This window comes from Perna viridis, chromosome 15 (genome assembly GCF_037379345.1).
Source record: "Perna viridis isolate PV_CMFRI_1.1 ecotype Kerala chromosome 15, ASM3737934v1, whole genome shotgun sequence".
Classification (NCBI taxonomy): Eukaryota; Metazoa; Mollusca; class Bivalvia; order Mytilida; family Mytilidae; genus Perna; species Perna viridis.
Genome location: NC_142459.1, coordinates 7,976,471 through 8,003,289, shown reverse-complemented (window position 1 = coordinate 8,003,289; position 26,819 = coordinate 7,976,471). Strand labels below are relative to the sequence as shown.

At 34.3% G+C, this 26,819-nt stretch overlaps 2 protein-coding genes across 5 annotated transcripts; one reads left to right on the top strand and one right to left on the bottom strand.

Moving 5' to 3' along the window:
* Positions 1–135: 135 nt before the first annotated feature.
* On the bottom strand, positions 136–9,503 carry LOC148596791 (G patch domain-containing protein 4-like). Its single transcript, XM_088563093.1, has 7 exons — positions 9,399–9,503; positions 8,042–8,115; positions 5,737–5,829; positions 4,580–4,681; positions 3,417–3,505; positions 1,731–1,781; positions 136–814 (listed from the first exon to the last, which is right to left on the bottom strand). Exons 1-7 carry the CDS (start codon positions 9,451–9,453, stop codon positions 175–177), a joined length of 1,104 nt encoding a protein of 367 aa, XP_088419219.1. The 5' UTR covers positions 9,454–9,503; the 3' UTR covers positions 136–174.
* Positions 9,504–11,896: 2,393 nt separating this feature from the next.
* On the top strand, positions 11,897–26,360 carry LOC148596790 (uncharacterized). 4 transcript variants are annotated; one of them, XM_088563272.1, is made up of 9 exons: positions 11,897–12,469; positions 12,712–12,817; positions 19,740–20,006; positions 20,533–20,593; positions 21,128–21,188; positions 21,566–21,643; positions 22,358–22,465; positions 23,929–24,048; positions 24,962–26,360. In XM_088563272.1, exons 3-9 carry the CDS (start codon positions 19,874–19,876, stop codon positions 25,373–25,375), a joined length of 975 nt encoding a protein of 324 aa, XP_088419398.1. In that variant the 5' UTR covers positions 11,897–12,469; positions 12,712–12,817; positions 19,740–19,873; the 3' UTR covers positions 25,376–26,360. The 4 variants fall into 4 exon arrangements, with proteins under 4 accessions (XP_088419398.1, XP_088419397.1, XP_088419400.1 ...); XM_088563274.1 differs by lacking the exons at positions 11,897–12,469; positions 12,712–12,817 and adding exons at positions 15,712–16,175; positions 18,212–18,357; XM_088563271.1 differs by lacking the exon at positions 12,712–12,817.
* The last annotated feature ends 459 nt before the right edge of the window (positions 26,361–26,819 follow it).

Sequence of the window (26,819 nt, the reverse complement as noted above, 5' to 3'; positions counted from 1 at the left end):
TTCAAAAATAATTCAAAATTCAAACAATACCTTCTTTTTGGTTAGTTAAAATGTGGAAACTGATTATGAGAATAATCCAAATTGGTATGCAGTTGACATTTTTTCAAACCCTTTTACAGAAAAGTGGCGAAAAAATTTATTTTTTTCAAATAAATTTTAATTTCTTTGTAATATTTAATTCTTTAGAAACATCCATAGTCCATCAACATTTTCTTCAGTTACTTTCATTTTCTTCTTCTTTTTTTTAGATTTCTTAGTTTCACTTTTACTTTCACTTTCAGTATAGTCACATGTTCTACTTTCACTTTCTACTACAGTTTCACATTTTTCTTCTACAGCATTGTAATATTCCTCAACAAGATATGTTTCATTTGACTTATCTTTTCTTTTTCTTTTTTTCTTTCTTTTACTTTCATTGCAGTCATCATTTTCATCTTCAACTTTAGATGACATATTGTCTCTTTTTGTCTTTTTCTCCAATTTTGAACAAGCATGCTCACTTTCATTTTGATTGTCAGAATCATTCTGGTCTTCTTTTCGTACTTTTCCTTTTTTCTTCTTACTTTTATCTCTTCCAATTTCGTCTTTAACATCTTCCTTCTCTTTGTTTTTCTTTTTCTTTTTCTTCTTTTTAATAGGTTCTAATTCGTTATTTTCCATGACGATACCATCATTTGATGTCTGACTTCTAGTTCTCCTCCTTTCACTGTTACTTTGACAATCTTTCTTTCTCTTAAGCCTTTCTAACTCTAATTTTTCCTGTTCTACAATTCTGGCCATTTTAGCACTCAGCTTTAGACCATGTCTTGCAGCTCTGAAAAAAAATAATGTACAGGGAAATAAGTCTCACTGGAAACTTGAAAAAAAAAACATACAACCATACATCTTTTAGTCAATCGAGACTCATTACAAATGAGTTTAAGTGAGTAATATAGTTAACATCAGGGAATAATGCTGGTCTTTTTTATGCCCCCGCAACAAACTGTTGGGGGGGCATATTAATTAACCCCTGTCCATCTGTTCGTCCGTCTGCCTGGATGATGGCTTGTCCAGCTCTCTCCTCATACGGTTTTTGAACTATATCAAAAATATTTTACAGGATATTTCTACACATGATGAAGGTGTGCAGGGCCAAAGGATTTTGATTTTCGTGAAATATTATGGAAATTGGTGATAGTTACACTTAATCATTTTACTCAGATATATATGGATCATGGCTTGTTTCAAATGAGTGATCAATAACAGGACAATTGACAAAAAAGATTTCAACTTTCTGACATTCCATTTCTAAAGGATGTTAAAACTGCTTGTAAATTGTCAAATTAATTACCAGTTAACGGTCGTTCAAACAAGGAAAGACCAACACTCATTTTCTCCGATTCTAAGGTGGTAATTAAAATTGCACATAATAATATTTATTACCAGGCAGTGATTTAATTTCCCTGCCATTTTACATTTTCTAAGTTTTCTGCAGATTTCATTGGAGAAACCAATTCCCCTTTAACCTATTCTTGGTTCAAATAATTCCTTCCCTTATTAAGAAATTAAGAAGCTGGCATGTTGAAAATATTATTTTACCATCTCAATATATTTTTTCACAGATTTCATGTGAAATTTGGATGAACTGAGTCATTATTTTAAATTCATGTGAACTTTCCATGTGAAGTTCATGTTCAGTGAATTTCGTGTGAAGCTCTTTTGTGAACAATATTTGCTTGTGTTCAACTTACTTATGTGCTGTCATTCCACCACATCTTTCCAACATTTCATCATCCATCAATCTAAAACCAAAATCCATGTTATTTAACTACAGAGTGATATTCACAAACATTTAAGTATTACTCCACATAAGAATCATGCAAAATGTGATTCATGGTTGGAAAGCCTACATATTTTTATTTTTGATATTTTGTTTGAAATGTCATAGAAAACTTAAAGTTACATGTTCATAGGAGATAAAAATTATATAGAATGTAGATTTCTAAATTAAGGGAGATAACTCTGTAAATGACACTCAAACACAATAGAATCTATTGTATTTTCAATGTTGATTATCTCCTAAGAGCAGGCAGACATGAATGAATAATTACACATTTCACAATATAGACCCATAAAAGAACTTAATTACAAAAAATAAAAATAAGTAGCCTTTTTTGGGGTGTATCACATTTTTTCAGATTTTGCATGATTCTTACAGACTGTTACTTAAGTGCCATTCTATGTAAGAACCAGGAAATGGGTGGCACATAATTTTTCTCAAATTGGTCTTTTTTGCCTCAAATATATTCAATACATATAGATTACAATGGAAAAGATGCTTAAATTGATCCTGAAGCACCTGTGGCCAAGATATATTTTAACTGCTTATATAAGGAAAAAGTGGGAATTTTTATATACCATTTTTTTAATAGTGCATTTCAACTGAAATTGACCTATCCATATCTAAAATGGCAAACTTTACAAACACTTTGATGGTTTCTTTATGGAAGTAGTGAGTTAAAAATACTTGAATATAAAATTTCTGGGTCTCTGTCATTCATTGACACAGAAAGTTGAACCAAATATGAAATCAAACCATTCACAGACCTTATGACAATCTGTATTGGAATATCTTAAGTGTCAGTCCCTGTAAGAATCAGGCAGTGTGTGAAACATGGAATGAAAAAAAACATGACATGCATGTTTCTGATTGTTGGGGGTTTTGACATGCATGTTTCTGATTTTCCCATCTTGCCTGATTCTTACAGACACTTTTACTTAATGATTTTAATGATCCGTACAAAGTTGCTTTTACATACCTAGTAGGTACTATTGAGTAAAACAATCTAGAGTGTTATTTGCAAACAAAGTTTGTAGAAACTCCAAAGAATCCTTCATGATAGAAACCCCTACATTCATTGGGAGTTGAGATAACAACAGAATTACAGTGATAAAGACCTCTACATTCATTGGCAGTTGAGATAACAGCAGAATTACACTGATAAAGACCTCTACATTCATTGGGAGTTGAGATAACAGGCAGAATTATAGTGATAAAGACCTATACATTCATTGGGACTTGGGATACCAACAGAATTACAGTGATAAAGATCTCTACATTCATTGGGAGTTGAGATAACAACAGAATTACACTGATAAAGACCTCTACATTCATTGGGAGTTGAGATAACAGGCAGAATATAATTAACCGTGATTAAGACCCCTACATTCATTGGGAGTTGAGATAACAGGCAGAATTATAGTGATAAAGACCTATACATTCATTTGGAGTTGGGATGACAACAGAATTACACTAATAAAGACCTCTACATTCATTTGGAGTTGAGATACCAACAGAATTACAGACCAATAAGGTGATTCCAAATACAATCCACTCATTGAGTAGGGGCATACTTATGATGAAAATTAACATGTACCTGTTCATTTTCAGCTTTTCCTCATCATCATCACTGCTGTCGACCCCTTCCTTAATATGGTCCTCAGCTCCATTAGACAGTGTGGCTCCCTATTATAAAGATTAAAAAAATCATCACAGTCTGGCAGAAAACCTGTAATTTTTCTACTTCTAAATTCAGAAGATGCCACCATGGACTTATCATTGGAAACTAAAGATTGATTACACTTACACTGCCATGTAGGCAGGTAACACAGCATAATTAACTGTTGGTTTCAAATGATTCTTGGACTGTGGCCATTTTCAGCCCTCTTAATCTTAATATTATTATTCCTACAAATGACAAAGAGACTTAATCCAGTAAATATAGTGTCAAACAACCCTACAAAATTTCAATGAAATCAGATCAATATCAGGTTTAATTAACCTGGATCCACTTAGTACTTGTGTTGGAAACAAACCCTCAATATGTCCCTCCACTGAATCCAAGCATGGTGGTGACAAGTCATTATACAAAACTGCAACAAATCACAAAAGCTGGTCTCAGAGGAGCTTTGCCCAACATACATATACATGAACTGAGTCCTACAAAGATGGGCGAACAATTGCCAAGCCTCTCTGTCACATTGTGCCAGGAGAAAATTCCAGATACATATCTATAAGCCTATGTTAAGAATGTTCATTGGTCATGTTCAGCCATTTTTTGTCAGATTTACAGACTCCTCAGGATTTATCCCATGTTCAGCCATTTTTTGTCAGATTTACAGACTCCTCAGGATTTATCCATTTCATAGCATTAATATTTTTAGCTCAGTGACCCCCACTTTTCTTTGATTTTATTAAATACACCTTAAATGTTCTTTTGAGAAGTTTTTACAAAATCCTTGTTATTTTTTCAGTGGTTTTAAAAGATCAAACCTTATCAGACAAAACCTTTGGAAAATCTACAGAAATCCTTTTCCCGCCAAAATTTGAAGTGCTCATATCTTAAAAAAAATGAGCACACCGACCTACCTATTTTTTCTTCTCATATTGTTCTTGCATGAAAAAAAAAAGATTTCTGAACCCTTAGAAATTCTTGGTATTTTTAAATAGACCAGCAAACATCCTTAATGAGAATATCACAATCATTTATAATTCTAACTGACTTCATATTACACTAACTTTTCCCCAATTTGTATATACCTTAACAAACTGTCCATATAACATTGACTTGTTTGCATAAGTCTTCTTTTTCTTGTTAGAAATTGGACCAGACTCTGTTGTCTTTTCTACTGCTACCCCTTCCTGCAAAATAGAGTTGAAGATAATTGTTTAGAAGATATTGTGAACTAATTTTCTGCAACAGCAGCATGCGATCACATAGTCAATTTTTTCAAGGACAAAAATAATTAAGAAATCAAAGAATTTGTGAGCAAATGGCCACTAGTGACACTTATGCACCCTGACAGCCTCTACCTCTATACAGTCATATAATGAACAAATAGTAGTCTGAGATCAAGGACTTTCAATATCTAACCTTGTATGTTTGCCATTACAGTACCTGAAATGATCCATGCAACAAAATTTGTTATTGGTCATCGATCACTGATCAATTTCCGATCAGTCATCAATCTGTCAAACAGATTCATTAAACCGGTGATGGCATCACTTGACCACAGACCGGTCACTGTATTTTACGGTTTTCGTTGTTTTCTCTGTCAATTTTACACATATTTATATAATGCAATAGATTTTAACATCAATTTATACTTTTATTTAACATTTGTTTTTATTTGAAAAATATCATTCGTCATTTTACGTAACGAAACTGTAATCAGATTGGTCACCGGTCATCAGTCATCGATCCATCAGCAATCAATCAGTCTGTCACCGGTTATCAAGATTCATACCGAATCTACAAATAACTTTCTACATGTAAATTTAGATCCTACTGCGTATATTAATTATTGTGATTTTACAAGTTTTGCCGAAAATGTGATTTCTTTTGCGGTTTTGACCTTGATAAACATTTTTTAATAATCTGAAATGTCAGTTTTTGTTACATTTAAGTCGGTTGTATTTTTCTCAATTATAAACGCTTTGCAATTATTTCTTAATCTACAGAATATTTTAGAATTTAGAATTTATTCTAATTGGCCAAAATAAAATGCCACTAGCCAACATGTCTTCAGTACATCTGTTATGGAAAATTAAGTGTATTGTCCAGGGTCATTTCAGCACTATTCAGGATATTATCGCTTTCCACCTTGGGGAGCTCTTAAAATTAGTCAAATGGAATTTTTCTGGCCTTCTGCAAGTTGGCTAGTGAAGGTTTCATATGTTGCATAGATCAAACTAACCTCTGAGTCTTTAACTGAAATACTACTGGCAGCCTTGTTGAAGACATGATCCCACCACTGGAATGTAAACTCATCTCCTTTGTTATGACCAACCTAGAAATTCAAAAGTTTTGGTTATACAAAATGTATTATGTCAGGGATCAATCCGGGGCAGTTCCAAAGATTTTGGAAGATTTTGGGGTTCCAAAAAAAGGGGGTCACAGACTAGTATTTGCTCATTTTTGCCAAAATTTGGCTTGAAATTAACATAATTATTTTACCTATTACCTCCTGGATCCACCATGATCAAATTATAGAGGCCATGTTTTAAAAAAAAATGTTCCATAAAAATTAATCAAATGATTCTAGATGGCCCATCAAATTCCAAGTTTTACAATACAGTTTAAAGGCTTTTTTTCTAGTTTTCTCTTTGACCAATAATAGCTCAATAATTACTGATGAAACTGGAGGGCCACCGACTCACATATAAACATCAGGATGCAAGATTGATCCCTGACAGGGTTTGACACTAACTTCATTTGTTTGGTAGTCAACAGGACTACTTCAGAGGTAAAGCAGATGGTAATGATGGTTCTGTTCTTAGATCTTATGAAAAATAAGGCAAAACTTAGATAGCCCATAGGACTACAATGAAAAATACACAGATTACCCTACCGGTGCACCTGGTCCATGCTACCAGTTTTTAGTGGAGTGCAAGTTGCTCATTTGCTTTTGTTACTTTGTATGTATGATTTTAGTTATGTTATGTTCTTTTTTGCGTATGTCTGTTTTCCATGTCTGGTCCTTGTCCATGGATTCAGTGCTTTCATTAAGAGCCAGTACCCGGTACTTTTACCCGGCTACGATAGTGTCTGGTACCGGCAGAAAAAAATAAAAGCAAAAAAAAAAATCATGAGGAAAAATAGAGTAAATAGATATCTAAGATATTTCTGTCAACGGGTATGTCTCCAAATCGCGATCTTCATTGTTTATAATTGTTTATATAATTAGTGTGTCGAGGTCCATGTCGGAATTTAATCGGTAAAGCGCTTTAACCTACGATGATTTAATGTAGTGTCAATTTATAGAAAACATGTGGTGGCTTAGCAATCACCGATTGTTTTGTGCAGAACAAAAAGAGAAGCATAGGTGAAGATTCTATGAAAACGTGTCAAAAAAAAATGCCATTCATATTTGGAATTGCCCCATACCTGTCATTTTCCCCATATTTGTCATGATTTGCGCAGACGAGTGCAGGAATTTTTAGTGATGACAACGAGTCAACATGTGAAACAAACTTTTACAGAATACGATTTAAGGGACGACCATTCGATTCGGTAGGGAGGGTGAGTTTTGGTAAAAATGTTCCCTAAGTTTGAAAAGAACATGTCTGAACTTTGCTCACAAGAATATAAACAAAAAGATTGGATCTGAGATTCAACACTGGAATAGATAATAATAGAAAATAAATACACTGTAATGTTTAAAAATTCTGTTGGTCTTAAAGTCAACCAGACTAAAACTGCCAGCCTTGTTCTTTTTCAGAAGCAAAGAATTTCTTATCAGACTATGATTTTTAGACCAACATTTCACAATGTGACACATGCAATTGCTCTACATGTCACAGTAATAATTAGGCAATAAACAACATTAAAGTTTTATTAAGAAAATAATCAGCACTAGGAACCACCACGTCATGGAATTTCATTTAATAAATATTTAGTTTTGTTTCTATGCTTTTATTTGCATGTGTTAGTATTCAAACTTTGTAACGAGTAAATAAAAGCCTAAGAACAAAATATGACATTTAGCATAGTATTAAACAGTAAACAAAGTTAATCAGCATTAGTCTAGAAATGGATCTGGTGGGAATCATGGGGAGCTCCTGATTTTCAGGGTTTCGAGACTAAATCAGTTAAACAAAACTGAAGCAAATATTGCAGACTTAATCCCATATTTTCAATTCTAAATTTAAATCTCAAAATGGCTAACATCCAGGAGCAGCCCCCAGACTAGCTGCGAAACGTAGCTCTAACTATTTTTTTTTGTTTGTATTTTCTTAATGTTAGATTGCAAAATCAAAAAAAAAAGATCAGGAGCTACGATTTCACAGCTACCCCCAGACCCCTTGCCTAATTCATTTGGTACCTCCTACTTTCTGTAAAGTCCCTCCAGCCTGAAAAATTAATGAAACCCCTGTGGGTTATATTCTTTTGATTACCGCTATAACCTTGGTTCCCTTGATTACTCTTTAATTACGCTTCTTAAGGACAATCCATATTGCCATATGTCAATGAGATAATAAACAAAAATATGGTTGACTCACCCCAGCACTATCATGTTTCAGCTTCACTTTGATTGCATCCTTGATACCAGTTTCATTTTTACCCAGACCAGAGCCTAAAAGAAAAAGACATGCAACTTACAGAACTTCATCACAATTTATGATAAAATTACAAACATTAAGTACCAGTCCATATAAAATTCAGACACTCTATATGGTACAGGTCCCGTCCGTGCGAGACCTGACAGGGTAGGCAAGGACGTTAAAAAACCCCAAATGCATAACACAGGTGATTCGTTGTGAAGAAAAACCCACCAAATAAAAACAAAATGTTTTTTTCAGTCTTAAGATGTCATTTTTAAGGTAGCAACAGTCTTTTCTATATTTAGATCTGTACTTTTGAGAATATATTACTATACTTTCATCTCACACTGAATTAACCAAAACAAAGCAAATCAAGAACTATAACTCTCGCTTAGTGATAATTTAATGCAGAATCTATATAATTTTAAAATCAAAATTGCAACCTGATAAAAAAAACAAAGACAGAATTTTATTAAGACTTCTACTTAATTGTAAAAAGGCCTCTTTCAAGGAGGGACAATTTGAAAGAAATTCTTTCGAAGGGGAGATAATTACCAACTGAAAATGTCTTTTTCAGATATCATCAAATTCTAGTCTATTTAATCAACTATAGAAGGCATCCTTTAAAAAAAACCTTTAATTAACCTGGATCCACTTAATAGAAGGAGTGTAAAGTTCAAAATAAGCTGCATGATTGCATGATTATGCAATAAATACATTCAATAACCCAATCATCTGTCAATTTGTGCATTCAAAAACCAGACAAACTTTTATCGAAACTAAACTATTTGTTTTTACACCTATATTGCCACCGAGAGTATGATTTCCCCAAACTAGTCTGAGGTTCTGTTTGATGGCAGCTTTATTCTCATTTACTTTGTAAATGTCATTGAGAACCATTGCTAGCTTTGATGATTAAATTGAACTCGAATGTTAGCCATTTCTGAGATAGACATTTCCGCCTATTATTGACATTGAGGCATGACAATCTGGAGAATGCATTAGGTATTAAGGACAATAAAACCGTATATCACAACAAATTGACCATTTTGGAAGAAATAAGAATAAGGTATAATATAAAAGTTTGCTAAATTTGTGTTTCTTCGGGAGCGTTTAAGGTTTCACCTTCCTCACATTATGTACAAAGACTGAAGTAGTGAAGAGCAATATATTACTGGCATACTGCCATGACTGACGCTGAGTAAAATCCCTTGTCAGGACCATACAAGAAAACTTTTAAAACTGAGACAGCCTTTTTTCGAATAAATAAAACCAATCATTTGAATACAAACGCCTTTATCAGCATGATCAATACCTTCAGTCCATCCGTGTTTTTCAAGTTGATTTCGAGCAAATTTATTTCGTGACATGCTGGCGGAAGTTAATAAAGGCCAGTAAATTTGACCAATGACGGGGAGTGTCAAATTTCCGAACGTCATGGAATCCATTTGTTAGTGTACAAAATGTTTCATTGAAACCCTTGTGATATGAAAGTCCCATCTTTGAAAAAAAATAGTCATGGTTGCCTGCTGACTTTTCACCCCCCCCAAAAAAAACAAATATTTTTTTTAATAAAAAAGACATATATCAAATGTATCCAAGAAAAACCTACAACCATACTCTGGGACTAACAAAACAACGTTAGTAATATTCAATTACAGCCATAACTCTTGTTGCATGGTCTGGACATCGGACCTCATCCATTTTGTTGGAAAATTTTGTTAATTTCGTGCTAAATGAGTAAATTATAGTCTGGAACCCCACCACCTGGTATTTTGTAATCCCTCTGGACCCCAATTTTACATTTCTAGATCCGCATTCAGATATAATAAAGCCATACATTGTTCAATTTGCATTTACAATTAAGTATAAAAAAGTCAGCTAGCGGTTGGTTATTGGGGTTTAACGCCCGAGCAGCAATATTCCAGCTATATATATTCAGGCGAGGAACATTAAATGGATGATAAAATGAACATGAAATGATGATGATGATGAAAAGAAAAAAGGAATGAGACACAAGGATAATATGTTCAACACATTTTGATTGCCACTAGAAAAGGGAGGGATGGGTAGCGTCGGGCAATTTAGCCTCCTGTGGCGGAGCGCAAAGGTTCCTACTCCTATCGAATGCCACAGCAGGGTTCTTTAACGTGCGAGGAACGTGGCATCTTTCACAACACGGTGCACCACGATGGTTTGCGGTCAGGTTTTCGTATTATAGCCTAACAACCCCATTCCACCATCTGGGGCACACAACCCAGCTGCTCTGCGGGCAGAGCACCCTAGCCCCCGGCTTGGGTTCTGAGAACAATTAAGTCGCCTTTTACGGCAAGCTTAGCGCTGTTGCGGGCCTATTCTTTTGACACCCGGAACTCCTCAGCCTTTCTATTTACACAAAAGAAAAACGTTATTCTTTTTAGTGTATGGGAATGGCCGAGTAGTTCCGATTGACCCATGAGCATGATTTCGGAGATATAGTACGACCATATATCTTAGGTTTGAAATAGTTGACACATACCTACGGAACGTCTGTATGCCGTAATATACATATTGGAGGTCACCCCTTTCACCACTGTAATTATCTAATTAAAATATCGAAAGCCACACTTGGTCGTATCATCCACAGGCACTTGGGTCCAAGATTTTTAAAAAAATTTAACCCCCCCCCCCAAAAAAAAAAAAAATTTAAAAAAATCGAAAATTCACGTTTTTAACCATAATTAGCAAGATCTGACGAAAATTTTGTCATTTTTCGTAATTTTGACCATCGCTCGAAATTCATTCATTACGGTATATTATGAATTTGGGGGTCAAACTAGCTAATAATTGTTAAAAACGATGATTTTTTTAATTTTTTTTTTAAATCCTGGACCATGCAAGTGCCTGTGGCAGCATCCTTTCATTACTGACGTCTGCAAAGTTTGATATGTAAAATGTATTACAAATTTGTTTTAAACAAAAATGAAAGTTTTTTTGTTTTTTTTTTGTTTTTTGTTTTTTTGTTTTTTTTTTATTATAGATGAATAAATATATGTGATACACTTCCTTCTTATTCAAATACGTGTGACACATTTAGACACTTTTTATACAAATTGAATGCACTTGATATGCAGTTATTGAAACTTGCATTATAGAGAATAGGGATCACTGTGGATATACACGTACGGTGGAGGGTATCGTTCTCTACATTTAAATATCACCCTTCCTTAGTAATGAAATAATCCATCAAACCAATCAGGGTTTCACAAGGAGCATACATCGGTTGAGAAACACAGCCTCTAGTAGATACTCGACATTTATTATCTTAAATGTAAGAATAAGGCAAAATTGTAAAAAAATCAGAAAAAAAAACACCGGTCTGACAGTATGATTTCACCCAAGAATATCGATGATAGACCATTATTTGATATCTGCGTTACGGGATTAGCTCATAAACTTGTCAATTATTAGAAAAATGAGATTAACATGCCCCTGAAATGTTCATTTTCAGAGCAATTCAATGAAATTATAACTAAGTTTACCAAAGTTGTATGGGAAATCTTGTCTCTTTTTTTATTTCTGCGTGTGCGAATAGTAAAAATTTCAAAATGGTGTTTTTTTTTTCATACCATGTTGCAAATCTTATGATTCAATAATTTCAACACTGCATGTACAGGTATTTATACATATAAAATGAATGCAAGACATTTAAATCATATAGCGTCTGATTACTGCATTGAAACATGATCAATGTAGACATGCACACTTATGGAAAAGGAAGAAAATGTTCATTTTGTTTTAAAAATAGGGTGTTATTTTACTCTGAAATTATGTCACCATGTACAATTAAATCGTAGACATGTACCTTTTTTCATCGACGATCTTTCATTTTCACGGGGAGATGTAAACGAAATTTTATTACCTGTTTTGCTCACGTAACATAAAATTTTACATGTGAAATTGTTAACCATATAATTATGGGAAATCTAATGTCGGATCTTCGTGAAAGATTTTTGAAGTGGCTGGTCATGAAAAGAGTGGATTAGGGCAATTCTTTTAGACAATGAACTAAAAAAATACATAATTACAGTTCGAAAAGGGAAATCGTCGGATCTTAATGAAACTTTTTGAAGTGTTTGAACAAATGATATACTTTTCTAATTACAGATAGCACTTCATTGATTAAATCATTCTTCCATGTTTCATCGGATCTTCAAAACAATTTCTTGGAGTGGCAAAAAGAGATTCATTTCTACTAAGAACTACAGTGACTTGATGAATTTTGTTTTTCGGATCTCCACAAAGCTTGATTTAATGTTTAGCAATGGGAACTGCTGGTAGCATAAAGATATTTTCAGGAAGACATTACTCACAGTTTGTACATCAGATTTGTATGACCGTTGCAAGGTAAATAAAAAATATTTGGCGTTTTGCTTCACAAACGCGTTTTACTAGATCAAAATTGGGTTGCTTATGGTTACTCAAATGTTTTGTTGCGCCCCATTCCTCAACACTGACGGCCGTCGTAATCGACCAAACGGCTTTCAACATTTTTACGCATAAACATAAATTTCTAACATTCGTTGTCGGAACCCCTATCTCCTTTAAAAGAGTGAACCTGTCTCTGATTTATGTTTTATTTTGAACAGAAACTTTCATCATATGCAGACTAATTGTTCTCATGTCTGGATGAAGTATGGCAATGATCAAACACTTCACAGACTTTGATTCTCGAAGACAACGATTATAGAAAAAGTAAACACCCATTTCTTTTATCTTGTGATTGATTTATTCGACCTCTGCAGGACTGGTAAGGCTATATGAATATAATCTTATAATATTCGTTAAAAACAAATAGTTACGCCTGCGTATATACTCGACATGCATACTTTGGAAAGGGGTGGTCCAGAAAAAAGGAGTTTTATTTCATTTTTTTGTCAATTTTGCCCCCCTCCTCCACTGTACAAAATGTAATAAAATTCTCAAACAGAAAAGGAAGATTCAACCGATTGAACCCCTTGCAGCCCCTATACAAATGTATCTGTAAAAGTATAATCGCTTCAAGTGCACAATTTTGGTGCTTAAGTGTTTTTTATCAGTATATAAATAATGCCCTAGTACCCCTTTTATCTTAGGAGCCTCGGCTGGCACCCCTCCTTTTCACAGTGTCTAGTTCCGGCCCTGTAATTATACACCTAAAGTATCGAATATTATAGAGAATATGTATCGAGGTCGTTTTCTCCTCAAGAAAAAACTATGAATTATTTTATTTGGCCTAAAACATCCGAAAATTAGCTTTCGATCCCCTGTATAGATTAATAGATATAAATATTTATCGATAGTCTATAAATGAATTCTAGTTATCCTTGTCTTGAGAGATCAAAGTAGATTAATTTACCAGGTGCTCGACCGACAGGTGAGGGTGAAGTATACAAATGAATCACATTTGTTGCCAAATTGTCGAAAGTTGTGGCCATTCATCAATTATCATAAGTAATAAGACCAAAAAAGTTTTTCAATGCTTTAAACGTGCTTACTTGGATCATAGTCGTGATACATTAATTTACACTTAAAGGTAAGTTATATGTATCATGAAGCTTCATAAGTATTCTACATAGTAAACTTTTCAAATGCACATTGTACCTGACCAGTGAAAAAAAAACAGTTGACATTGAACTAATTAGGAAACTTGTCGACTCTACTTTATCACAGCGATGAATGGTTTCGGTTTGGACCACATTTTTGTTGAAAAATGTCAATAATTTAATTTTGTGTAAAATATGGTAAACACAAGATGAGCAAATATCAGTTTAGAACCCCTTCATAAAATTCTGGATACGATCCCCCTTTTAATAATTACTGGATCATGAACACAACTTCGAAGTATTAACGTTTAAACGTTGGTATGTGTGCACCGCCTGAGGTTTGCTGTGTTTTTTTTTTCAATTAAGGTTGTTATTGTCAGATAAGGCACATCTGTATTGAATATTTCACTCTTCTGATAAATGTGCAATTAATGAGGGCGATTTTATTGCCTTCCCCCCATTTTCCTCTGTGCTTTTCGTCATTTATCGGAATAAAACCTGATTTTATTGAATTTACTGTTTTGTTATGCTTAATCAGTCTGACATTAAGTAAAGTTTTATAAATTATAAAACTATTTGAAAACTAGCTTTTTTGTTTTGATGAATCCTGTCATTTATCATATGAGTAGGTCCGTGGAGTGATATGCCCCCTTCATATCCGAAAAGTTTTGTTGATTATATAGAAGAAAAAAGGGGTAAATCACAGAAAAGCGTCCCCTTCCTTTCTTTTCGGCATTAAAAATCCTATTAAGGAGGTAGACCTAGGGTAAGGGACATAACTCTTGAAATCAGTTATATTTGTGTATCATATTCAATTTCACCAAAGCATCTCAAGTTTTCATTTGATACGGAATGAAATCAGTCCAAGTAACTTTGATGCTTACATGAGATTGATGAAAAATGCTGAATACAAACGTTCCAATAATTTGTAAGAGTTGTGTCCCTTACCCTAGATCTACCTACTTAAGTGCATCATCGACCTTCAATGATACAGAAACGGATCTAGAAAGTTCAACAAGTGGAGATGATGTGAATTGTTTAAAAAGATGGCGCTCCAGTGATTCCTTTTCCTTATACGCAAAATGTGTAATAAAAGCTACTTTTCAATCATAGGGGTCAAGATGTAAGGTTCTGTTACATATATATATATATATCGCTAAGATGATTTAAAGGAATGGACCACCCCCTATTGGGACTGAAGTGTCAATTTTTGTGCAAATATGGGCAAACAATGAACAAATAATAGCCGAAATCCCTTTCTTTTGTTAAAGTTTTGATTAAACCCTTCCTCTTTATAAATTTTCAAATCCGTCCTGCTATCAATTCGGTAATAACAGAGGCATCTCATTTCTCTAGATGATCTTAATCTTGGAATATAATGATCCAAGAACGTGCATGCATGAATGCTATATAATACTTATCCGTTATTGGGGATCGGCGGAAAAGGGTAAGTAATGGGCAATAAAGTTTGACAAATACACAACTTACTCCATTCAGGGACCCCACTTTAAAGAATCAGTTACACGACTGGGTACAGAACGGTATTGCAAAGGAAATGGAAATATCGGAAATATCACTAGTGGATTGCAGATTTCAGATTAGGGGGCGTAAATGGAATCAAAGCCTAGCAAAGGGATGCAAGATCATTTTTTGGTTAGAATTTGTGAAATGTTCTATTCAACTATTCAACTTTTATAACTCAAAGCATAATGGCGAAGAACAGTCTTTTACAATTTATGACTCGCAAATAAAAAAGCAGAAAATCAAGCAAATGTGGTACTTCCCATATTTCACTAAGTCATGGTAAAATATATGGGAGTAAATTGCGTATAACAAATGTCCTTGACAGTGACCCTTTAAAGACAGCAGAGTATAGACTCGTAAATATACTGATGTGGGTCAGAAGTTGCAAATTATGCATGCATATTTACGACTTCGGATCAAGGTTGTTTCAAAATACACCTGAATATCATAAATCATTCATCTATAATATCTTATTTTTATGAAAATAAACAAACTGTAGCCTTCTCAAGTTACAAGAATATATTTATATAAAATCAAAATAGGGATATTTAAAAACCCACGCGTATATTAGTAAAAGCTTTTACCGTTGAAACACTAGACAATATATACTATCCGGGAGGAATGTTGTAGGAGTGGGGTGCTAATTGACCGTTATCGTCCACTATGACCTCAGGATACTTAATTGGTTTTTGATTGTAATGATTCTGTTGCTTTTTGGAGTTTCCGATTATTTTCCCACAATATCGTGATGAGGGAATGAATTTTACCTGTGGAGTTGACTTTTTATTATGGAAATTTTGTGGTAACTTTTAATACCTGTTTTGAATGGGTGATGTGTATTGGATGTGTATTGCGATTCGAACAAAGGATTTTAATAAAATGTATCTACTGAAACAAGATAAGCTGAATCAGAATTCTTACGTACACCATTAATCCTCTTGTTGAGTTCTAGAACTTGTGAAGTTAGATGAGTACATTGCAGTTTTATGAAATTTGATATTAAGGTATGTACAATTTTTTGTACCTCCAGGTATAATTCTTGATTTGTGTCTAGATTGTGCAGTTTATTAGTTCTAGTAAAGTCGTAATTAATATTATAAATATTCATATCTTTGGTTTAAATTCGATATCAATGACTTCCTTAAAGATTAAACCGCATATCTCTCTTATCTCAACTTACATGTAAAAAACAACATACAAAAATAGCAAAGACGAACCCACTATGGAATTGGATAAAAAGGGGGATCCGATCCAGAAGTTTGTTAAAGGGAAGGGGTTTTAAAGCTTTTTTTCCGAATTATGCACAAAATGAATAAAATTTATCGACAAAAGAGGAGGAAACCATTTGATACTCCCAAAACAGGATCAAACATCTGCCACTGCAAAAGTTGCACTAAATTAAATCATATTTTCCCATCGTTCTGAGTTTTTTTTCAAACCATGCAAAGCCGTCATCTTCAAATTTGTCCCTAGTAATGAATTGTGCAGTTTGATTGATTGATTTAATATGGTATTGTCTTCATCAATTATCTTGAAAGGCATGTCATACATTATACATATTGCAGTTTTAATTAGTCATTTGATAAGGAAAATTTCAGATAAGATTGAAGTTTCACCTACATATCTTATACATATAAGTGCGTATATATAGAGTTGATGATGTTCATCAATCAAAGGGCTTTGTTCATTGTACACATGTATCTAAATTTTTCTAAATTATGAGGATTTTATAGAATAAAATTTGATTACCTATATTGATACATATTGAGTAAAATAAAGCCTCTTACAAATAATAAATGATACAATATATATACCAGCTCTACATATGTATTACATATCTTTAAGGAAAACATCGGAAACTTAATTTTTAGCGTAACACGATTCCTATGTAGATACTTGTACAAAACAGCATACTGTGCTTAAAGGAAGTCGGGGAAAGGAAGGACGGGGGAAAGGACCGTATCCCTTGACTAGCGATGTTAAGGGAGGGGCTTAAGTCTGATGTTTTTAAATCCATACACCTTAACATTTTATAATATTGGAGAGGATTCTTATATATCAAAAAGACGGATCCAGGTTCATAGCGCAGGGTGTGTATCCCCTATTTGCTAGGTGAGGGGATGTTGTATAGGGTTAGTGTTAAACATGGTATCATGATAGAATTCATGTTTCTCCCCTTTGTGTTTCATGCTTTTCCATACAACCCTCAGAATCCCAATTACAAAAAAGAAAGAATTAACCACTCTAAGATATATATATATATTACCCTGCCCCACCACTCTAAATGAAATTTTATATACATGGATGTTAACAATTTAGTCGATAGTTAACCAGATTCAGTTCATTATTTACATGTCACAAGGTATTGATACATTAATCGCATAAGATACATGCATAAATGGATCGGAATGTCAACAGATAATAGATAATAAATGTGTGAAAATATCAAGAAGGACTTGTTGACATGTTTACGTATAATGACGTTAAAACGAAAAAAACAAAAAACAATAAAAAAAAAAAAACGTTGACAATGACAGACATGTACAATGTAGTAAACACACCATGTAGGGTAATCAAAGTACTCAAGTACTGAATCAGTTTAATAACAAATATCGGTCTAAATTATTGTTATATACAAATGCATATATACATATATGATAGTCACAACCAATCTGAGAGTTGCATTTCACTTTCAAACTTTTTTCATATCTGCAATACTCTGTCTTTCCAGAAATTGTATTGGTATAGCGAGTCAGACGCTTTGCTAAAAGGGGGATCAGTACGCAGTTTCCCCACAAATCTTGTTTACGTTTATTTACTCCACGGTGGTAACCTGCCGCATCAGCCGTATTTTCAATCCCGCCTTTCTGTGAATTTCATTCGAAATAGCATTTCGTAATGAGTAGTGTTAATGCCTTGTGAAAAAAAAACTGATTATGGATATCAAATTATCTAGCAGAGGGATAAGTTTTCAAGTGTATAGGAGTATATAAGGGCAACTATTTCGCTGTACCTTTATATAATGTTTTTTTTTGGCTAGTTGCAGCCTGTCCTGTGGTGTGAGGGTTTCGTCTTTGAAGCCCCATATTCATTCTCGTTATAAATCAGGAAGCAGTTATGAGGTCTACGTGGGATGTTGAGTCATAACATGACCGCCTTTCAATCGGTTATTTGCCAGTTAAATAGGTATAAACATACATACAATGAATCTCTAGATCTGTAACATGTCAGTAATAGAGATATAACTGGAACAAATTGGACGGAGACTAAAGATGCATCGCAAACTAAATGACAAAATGCTGAGTAAAAACCTTCCCGTTTAAGTGGCTACTTGAAACTGGGAAGATGTGTGTGGGAAGTTAAAGAGTCGGGCGAATTAGGAATGGGGGAGGGGGTGAGACATATCAATTAAGCACAAACAAAAAACGGCCAAGCAATCACATAATCGAAAGACCCAGCAAGGAGGAAAAGGGTGGATCTTGAGATTTTGAAAATGGGGCTTCAAGCTATACCATTTGCTCATTTTGCCCAAAATTATATTTGTACGAAATGAACAAGATTTATTAAGAAAAGGAGGAATATTCAAACCCCCGGACCCCTCCCGCCTGGATCCGCACCTGGAGGCGGCTAAATAATTCTTGTTAATGGTTTAAATTAACTTCATAGTAAATTTATGAGCGTTTCAACCACTTTGTTCAACCGTTATGATTGTTCTAAATGATCTCTGATAGTAACAAAAAGGCTCTTGGTGGTAGCTAATGGACCCTACCAATTACTGTCAAATGTTTCTTGGAACATTTAATTTGGAAAAAAAAAAATATGTGCATATACCGTGAAATAGTATTTGTCTTCATATGTACCAGTATGTCGCCCCTTGATGTCTTGTACCACTCTCCCACACAGAGGGTGTACTCGCTATTTCAGTTTTACACTTCTGCCATGATACATGTACATCAGTGCTGAACCCCACACATTTATGCAAATAAATACAGCATTGCGAGTTTGTGATGTGTAATGCTCATGCCCTGTGAATACTTCCACACCATGTAAGGCAGAGCCTAGCTATGATGTAGCGGAAGGATGCGTAGTAAATCCAGAAGCGGTTATTGGTCTGTGGAGGAGATTGATCTTGTACTCGCCATAACAAATAAGAATATATTTTACAGTGATTATTTTGATTATATGACAAAGATGTTGCCAATAATGTAATACTACGTAAAGTTCTGTACTCATGAATTTATAGTTTACTGTGGAACACATGACAACTGTGTCTTCGTAGTTGCGCGACTACGAAGTCTTATGTTTCAATACTATTGACAACTGTCCAAGTACACAACTCGAAGCTACATGTAGATATATTCATTGAAACAAGTACATGTACATGTCTATGTTCTTGTAATTATATACCAATAAACACTTGTAGTCTAAACATTGATGCCGAACAAAGCCTCTTTCGGTTCCTAGTCGCACATATTAAAAGATTGAAATTTGCCTATTGATAGATTGCATGCTACCAATAAGAAATAAGAAAAAGATTAATGTCTAATCACAATTAACTCTGCTTTCAGACGAATCAGAACAGGATTAACCAAACTGAAGAAAACAATTGGACTTCTATAGTTAGGTATACATATCGTGATGTAGAATACACACAGATTTACATAGCTTTCTCAAATTGTTGAGGTACTTTTTGTGTAGAGCTATGCCTCTGACGGATATCGACTATGCTGCCACCTATAAGATTCTGATTTTAGGGGACACAACTGTGGGTAAATCATCGCTACTCAGGTGTTTGGTAGGAAAGGACTTCATGTGCAAGACATTGCCGACTGTTGGTATGTATCGTACATGAGTATTATCAGGGGTACGTACAGGGGAATGCTGAATCCCTTTTGAAAGTCACTTAGTATGACTCTTATTCTTATCCGAAGATTTCAAGCAATTTCTTTTGAAATGCCTGTAATTGTGTGTCATAAACCAACAAAAATATGTATACGTAAGTGTTTTATATTTAAGACATTCAAGTAAATACATACTATCCTATTAAACACATGCATGACCATACAATATGCACCAGACTTCTAATTTTATAACATGTTGTCACAAATTTTGACAATTAAATGGATAATAACAGTGCACTGACTTGACACAAAATCGATATACGGATGAGGCTTAGAACCGCAAAATATCGCGAGGCTAACATTTTTACCGGTTCGAGCCGAATTCCTATGTCAAAGTTTTTGACAAGTCAGCGCACTGTCATTGTTTTTATACTGCCACAAAATTTTACGAAAAATTAAAGTATAATCCGATATCGAACACAGCATATCACAGTGTTATAAGAACTTTCTTCTTCCTCAGGCTTGGACTTTGTTCAAAGAACATTTGAGGTTGATGGTGCTGTTGTTAAGCTACACGTCTGGTGAGTATTGAGTCAAGATAGTACATTGACACCTGCCTATACCGAACACCTTATGGACTGTAGAATTTGACTGGTTTAGACGGCCGGTGATTAGTGTGTCCCGTTTAAAAAAAAAGTTTAACTGATATGGAAGGATTTAAAATAAGGTGTCTGGTTTTTGCTCTATTCATTATTCGGTTATGCCAAATCCGTGGTTTGGTTTAGACATGTTTTCTTTTCAACAGTCGATTATGGCTGTTAAGGGTATGAAATGTGGGCATCATACACGTATGCGAATGGAGGAATTTATTTTTAAAGGGGCCTCCAATCACACTTTTTTGGTGATGGTTTTTTCGTGGGGTACTGAATTTCGCTATTTTTGCGGTGAACTAAAAATTATGAAAAATAGCGAATTTGATTTTGAACACTACATAACGCTAATCATTAAAACCGGAAGAAAATGACACTCGTGAATATGTTCACTTGACGCGAAAACCAGCAACCATGAACATTTTTGTGTACAGTTTATTGAATAACTAATTAAATGTTTTTTAGGGATACTGCAGGACAGCAAAGGTTCCATTCTGTTACCCGAAAACATTATAACGGCGTTCAAGTACGTATTTTTACATTCATTTACCCGTCCTTCGATCTTTTCTATACACATTGATTATTTATACAACGGAAGATAGCGTAAACCTTTCCGACATACGTCATGCAGCCAAAAAAAAAAATTGTTCACTTCCAAACCTTTATCATTTCTTGCGTAGTATTAATTACCATGTTTATCATGCTACTTTTATTTGTTAGTCATGTGTATGAAGTAAATGGAAGAAAAAATTCGGAAAACATTTTACTTATTTTGGAATTGCGACCCCGTAAACGCTTCTTTTTTTGCATGGTAACTTCGACAAAATGACACCCAAGATAGTTCAATCCCCGAAATGTACTTCCGGTTCTATTTCGTTGTTTATTTTGTAACATTTTTTTCAGGGAATAATTCTAGTGTATGACATTACAGACCGGAAGTCGTTTACACATTTGTCTTTCTGGGTAGACAGCATTAATAAGGTAAGGCATTCAATATATACAGAAGCGGATCCAGGATTTTAGAGGGGGCACAATAAAATTTTTGAAATATTCTTCTAGAGTGGGTGAAATGTGGATATCTTTTGTGGTAAAATTAGCGAGAAATTTAAGTTTTAACCTAAAAGCGCCAAAATCTACCCCAGACAACACATGCTTTGCAAATCCGCCCCTGATATAAACTTATCCGAGATTGCTCCGACGTCCAACGGCTGATTTGTGTCTGGGACTGTGTGACGTCAGAGCTCGTTCCATATCAAAAACACGGGATTTAGCGCACCAACTTTAATGCTACGGGACAAAAAGTTACTACTTTCTTGCCTCTGGAAAACAGAACATAAGTATGTAATGGAAGTTGATACTAATCAGAAAATTTTGTATATTTATGCATTTCTGTAGAAATTCTAGTTTTGAGAATAGAAATATGTATTAGTTAACAAAATATTGTGATCTTGAATTTAAAAAAAGCAGTGTACAAATTTCGTGCAGTGAAAAAAAAAAAAAAAAAAAAAAAAAAAAAACGTCGAGTGTAACTGTTGTACATGCAACAATCAAGATATGAATTGTATTAATTTTGCCCTTTTTCCATTCTTAAAAAAAAGGAATGCTGTGCACTGCCCACAGGGGCTTGCCCCCGCTTTTAAATGTGCAGCAGAGTTGATTAATTCGAAATTTACGTTATCTCATTTTTATATCCAGGGAATTGCCCACAGCAAGAACAAATACGATTCTGTGCCTGTGATTCTAGTCGGCAATAAAACCGACCTCGACGACGACAGAGATATTAGAGAGAACGAGGGGAAGGAGGTTCGTACAAATGTGAACAACAAAATACGCAACATGACACAAATAAATATAAATGGGCCAGTCGGAACTCCTTTTTCGTTATACCATAGGGAATTTTTTAGTATAGCGGAAATGACCAAGTAGGTAAGGGCCATAACTCTTACAAATCACGTTTGTGTAAATCATTTTGTACTTTTATGTCATTAAGCATCTGAGTAAATTAAATGGATCTCATTCTGTTTCAAATAAACCCTTGACACTTTGTAGAATTAATTATACACTTATGACTGATTTCAAGAGTTATGTCCCTTAGTCTAGGCCTACCTCCTTAATTAATCTTTTTTACACACAAAGACTGGTTAATTCCTAATACTTCTTCACTTATTTTGCTACCTTACTTATTTGAGAAAATGAAATTAAGAAAGTACACGTACATAAAAGGGACAACACTTTTACTTTAACAGCATTAGAGAATGTTTACACCACAACACATGCATGTCAATAGGGCTATTTTGGCTAAGAAAATTATTTTTCTTTAAAATCAAAATCCAATGTTTACATGTTGTAATCAAAGTAAAGTTTTCTTTCAATTCTGTTTAAACAACTAGAATAGTGTCAAAATGATAAATTTCAATAATGATTATATTTATTTTATATCCACCATCTTACATATATGTTTGATAACGATCCCGTAGTTTCCCTGGTCAAATGGTCTCACTGTCTCAAGAGTGTCTAACACTATTTGATAAATGAACTTAGGGGCGAATCCAGGATTTTAGTTTGTTGGATGTTAATTGAATTAAATGCCGTGCAAAGCAAGGCAAAAAATATTATGGGGGGAAATTTGTAAAAAAAATTTTCTTACCCATTTAAGGGGGGCGTACGCCAGTCCTTGGATCCGCGCCAGGAACCACTTGTAATTACTTGTTTAAATTATATAATTGTACATAGATGTAAAAGATTCTATTGAATATCATATTTACATGTATTGATTCATAAATATTTTGTTATTGGCTTTGTGGCACAGGTACAAGTGCCTGTGCTTGATCTGCCCATAATCATAGGTATGTGAAGAATATATACTATACACTCTCCCTTTTTTTCTACAACCCCCTAAGATTAACACCATAGCAGTAAAAAAAGGGAGGGTGTATAATATCTATTCTGCATGTACATTTGTACCTGTGCCCTCATATAATTGGCATTACAAAATACTTTGAACTCTAGTGAAAAGTTTCATTAAACAAATTTTAGCAAATTAAAGAGTGCAGGTGGCTCTAAATGGGAAGATCCAGAAATTTTGAAAAGGGAGGACCCAGTTGGTATCAATAAAAAGGGGGGTTTCAAGGCTCAATTTGCTCATTTACTCAAAGTTTTGCATCAAAAAGGGAGGGATGTTCCGACTAACCACTGTCTGAACACCATTTCTTTATATAGATTTTACTCATGCAGCTCTGATCAGATTCGATTCAATATATTTGCAGCTTGCCCTTAAAATAATGGCATTTGACTTCATAGAGACAAGCGCCAAAGAGAATGAGAATGTTGTCATGGTATTCAAACGGTTAGCACAGTTTGTCACAGAAACGTTTGATCCTAAAGTGGTATGAATATAAGTATAGTTATAAGTAATTGTTGAAAAACAAACTACGTATTTTACAGTAAAACCCATATAAATCGAAACCCTTTTTGTCCCATTTAGACAGGTGCTTGGTTAATAGAGGGTCAAAGCCATTGACATTGAAAAAAAGGACTTCGATCAAAAATGTCCTGTTTAGACTAGTGTACGATATATGCAAGCTTTGGTTTAGACAGGTTTCACAGTATATTCTATATTTAACACAAAAAAGGAACTATTAGAGAAGTACACTATCAATGTATTTTTTATATATTTATACTAATAAAAGATTTTCAGCACAAATTTAATCCTGTCTATTGAAGTATAAAATAGACACTTTTTTTCCGTATCTAATACATCACAACCGTCAAAAATATACAGCTACCATATGCAACGCAGCGTACAATTGTCTACAACAAAAAGGGGCTAGTCGACGATCTACTCCCGCGAGGATCTCAGGTGGCTGACAGAATGAACCTTATTTTTTTTACCAAGTTACCGACGTTTCAAGAATGTTTTCAGATTGATTTTTAATGATCCAATTATAATATTTGAAAAAATCTTTTTAATTGCTTTCTTCTTCATGTTTTACCGAATTTTGTCTACAGTTGGGATGCAAGGATAAGGATTGATTGATTATTGGGGTTTAACGCCCAAGCAGCAATATTTCAGCTATATTCAGGCGATGAACATGAAATGGATGATAAAATGAACATGAAATGGTGATGATGAAATGAAAAATGGAATGGGACACAAGAACAACAGGGTTGATAGATTTTAATTAGATTACCACAGGAAATAGGGAGAGGTGGGTAAGGTCGGGCAATTTAGTCTCATGTGGAGGAGCCCAATGTTTCCTGCAAGGATAAGGAGAATACAAATGTATGTTATAATTTCAGATGAAAAGTTATCATCCTTACATGTTGCGACCACCAGAAATAATGGAGGAAAAGAGAAAACAAAGCCAGAAATCTAAAGAAAAGAAAAGAAAAAGAAAGAAAAAACAACTGAATAACACTAAACTGGACCATAAATCTAGTCCTGTAACCTCTAACGATTTATATAATATTGATTGTGTTAATGACACTGAGGACGTAAGAAAAGACAAAAAGAAGGAAAGGAAAAGACGATTTCTACTGAATAAAACTAAACGGAAAGTTCAAAGGGTAAAAGACAGAAATAAGAAAAAGAAGAAAAAGAAGTCTCTAGGTTTTATATGTAGGAAATTATTTAGACGGAAAAGAACGACCAAAGATGAACACAAATTCAGTATTGAACATTCCGATCATCATCGATCATGTGTGATTTTATAAACATTTATTCTGAATCAGGACTGAAAGACTTTATTATGCATTTAACTCAAACTGTCGAAGAGTAAATAATTTTCACACACTTTTTAAGATTAGACATATTCGTTTATAGATGCAATAATCAGTAAAACAAATGCCAGTCATGTGAGAAAGTGTTCTTCCGGAGATTTTGAAAAAGGAGGTTAGAGCTGGGTTCCAGAAGAAATGGCGGTTCCCGGCTTATATTTACTATTTTATGCCAAAATTTTGCACGAAATTATCATTTTCTTTTTAAACGGGGGAGGGGAGCTTGGGACCCCCAGATTTGCCACAATTCTTCGTATTATATAATTTCAGAATACACATGGAAATTGTTATATATAATACAGACAAGAGTTCCACACATGATAATTTTACAACATAAAATTACCTGATACGATTAGCATGTGTTTCTAACACAAATGGCAGAATACGTATCAAGTACCTGGCCTACTGTTAAACCTTCTACGTTGGGTTATTCATATATGTTGGCATATGTACAAAATGTACAGCGTGTAAGTTTGCACTTGTACATGTACTAGAGTGTAAAGGCTGTACATTTTCGCTTATGAACTAGAATTAATGTTTAGGGTGTATTTCACACATGTACAAACATGTATCATGTGTATCGTGTATATAAGGCGTGTTCGTCCTCGCATGTACAGAACAAAAATGTATTATGTGTATACCGTGTTCTCACGTGTTCAAAATGTATAAGGTGTTTGCACATATGTACGTGATTATGTAGCATGTATGTCCACATATGTATTAAAATGTATAGTGTGTATGCTCTCATATGTACTAGGATGTATGTTTTAACAAAATGATGTGCGTGGTAGCTTTGTACAGAGAGAGTGCAATAATAATGTTTTAAATGTGCAATTAAAACGTATTAACTGCCTTGTCAATTTTTAAGTTGTTTATATGATAAATGAAAAACATATATATTATAATAAAACATTGGAATGAATTTGGTTAACGAAATGTATTGTCGAAACCTCAAATGAACTTCAAAAACAAGTGTTGTAACGTTTCTTTGTGGGTAGGGTCGGGCAATTTAGCCTCCTGTGGCGGAGCCCTATGGTTCCTACTCCGGGAGAATACCACAGTAAGGTTCTTTAACGTGCGAGGAACGTGGCATCTTTCCCAACACGGTGCACCACTCTGGTTTGCGGTCAGGTTTTTCGTATTATAGCCTGACAACCCCAGCATGTAATATTCCAGGGGTACCCCATTCCACCACCTGGGGCTTCGCCCCGTGCAGATCCGGGTGTCAAAAGAATAGGCCTCGATCATGATCAGGGGCGGGTTTAGCGAGTTAAAAAGGTGCATTAAAGGGGTTTTCCATCCTATTTTTGCTCATTTGTGTCAAAGCGTCTCCTAAAATTATCAGATTTTGTCAACAAAAGGGAGCTAAGCTCTTCGAAAC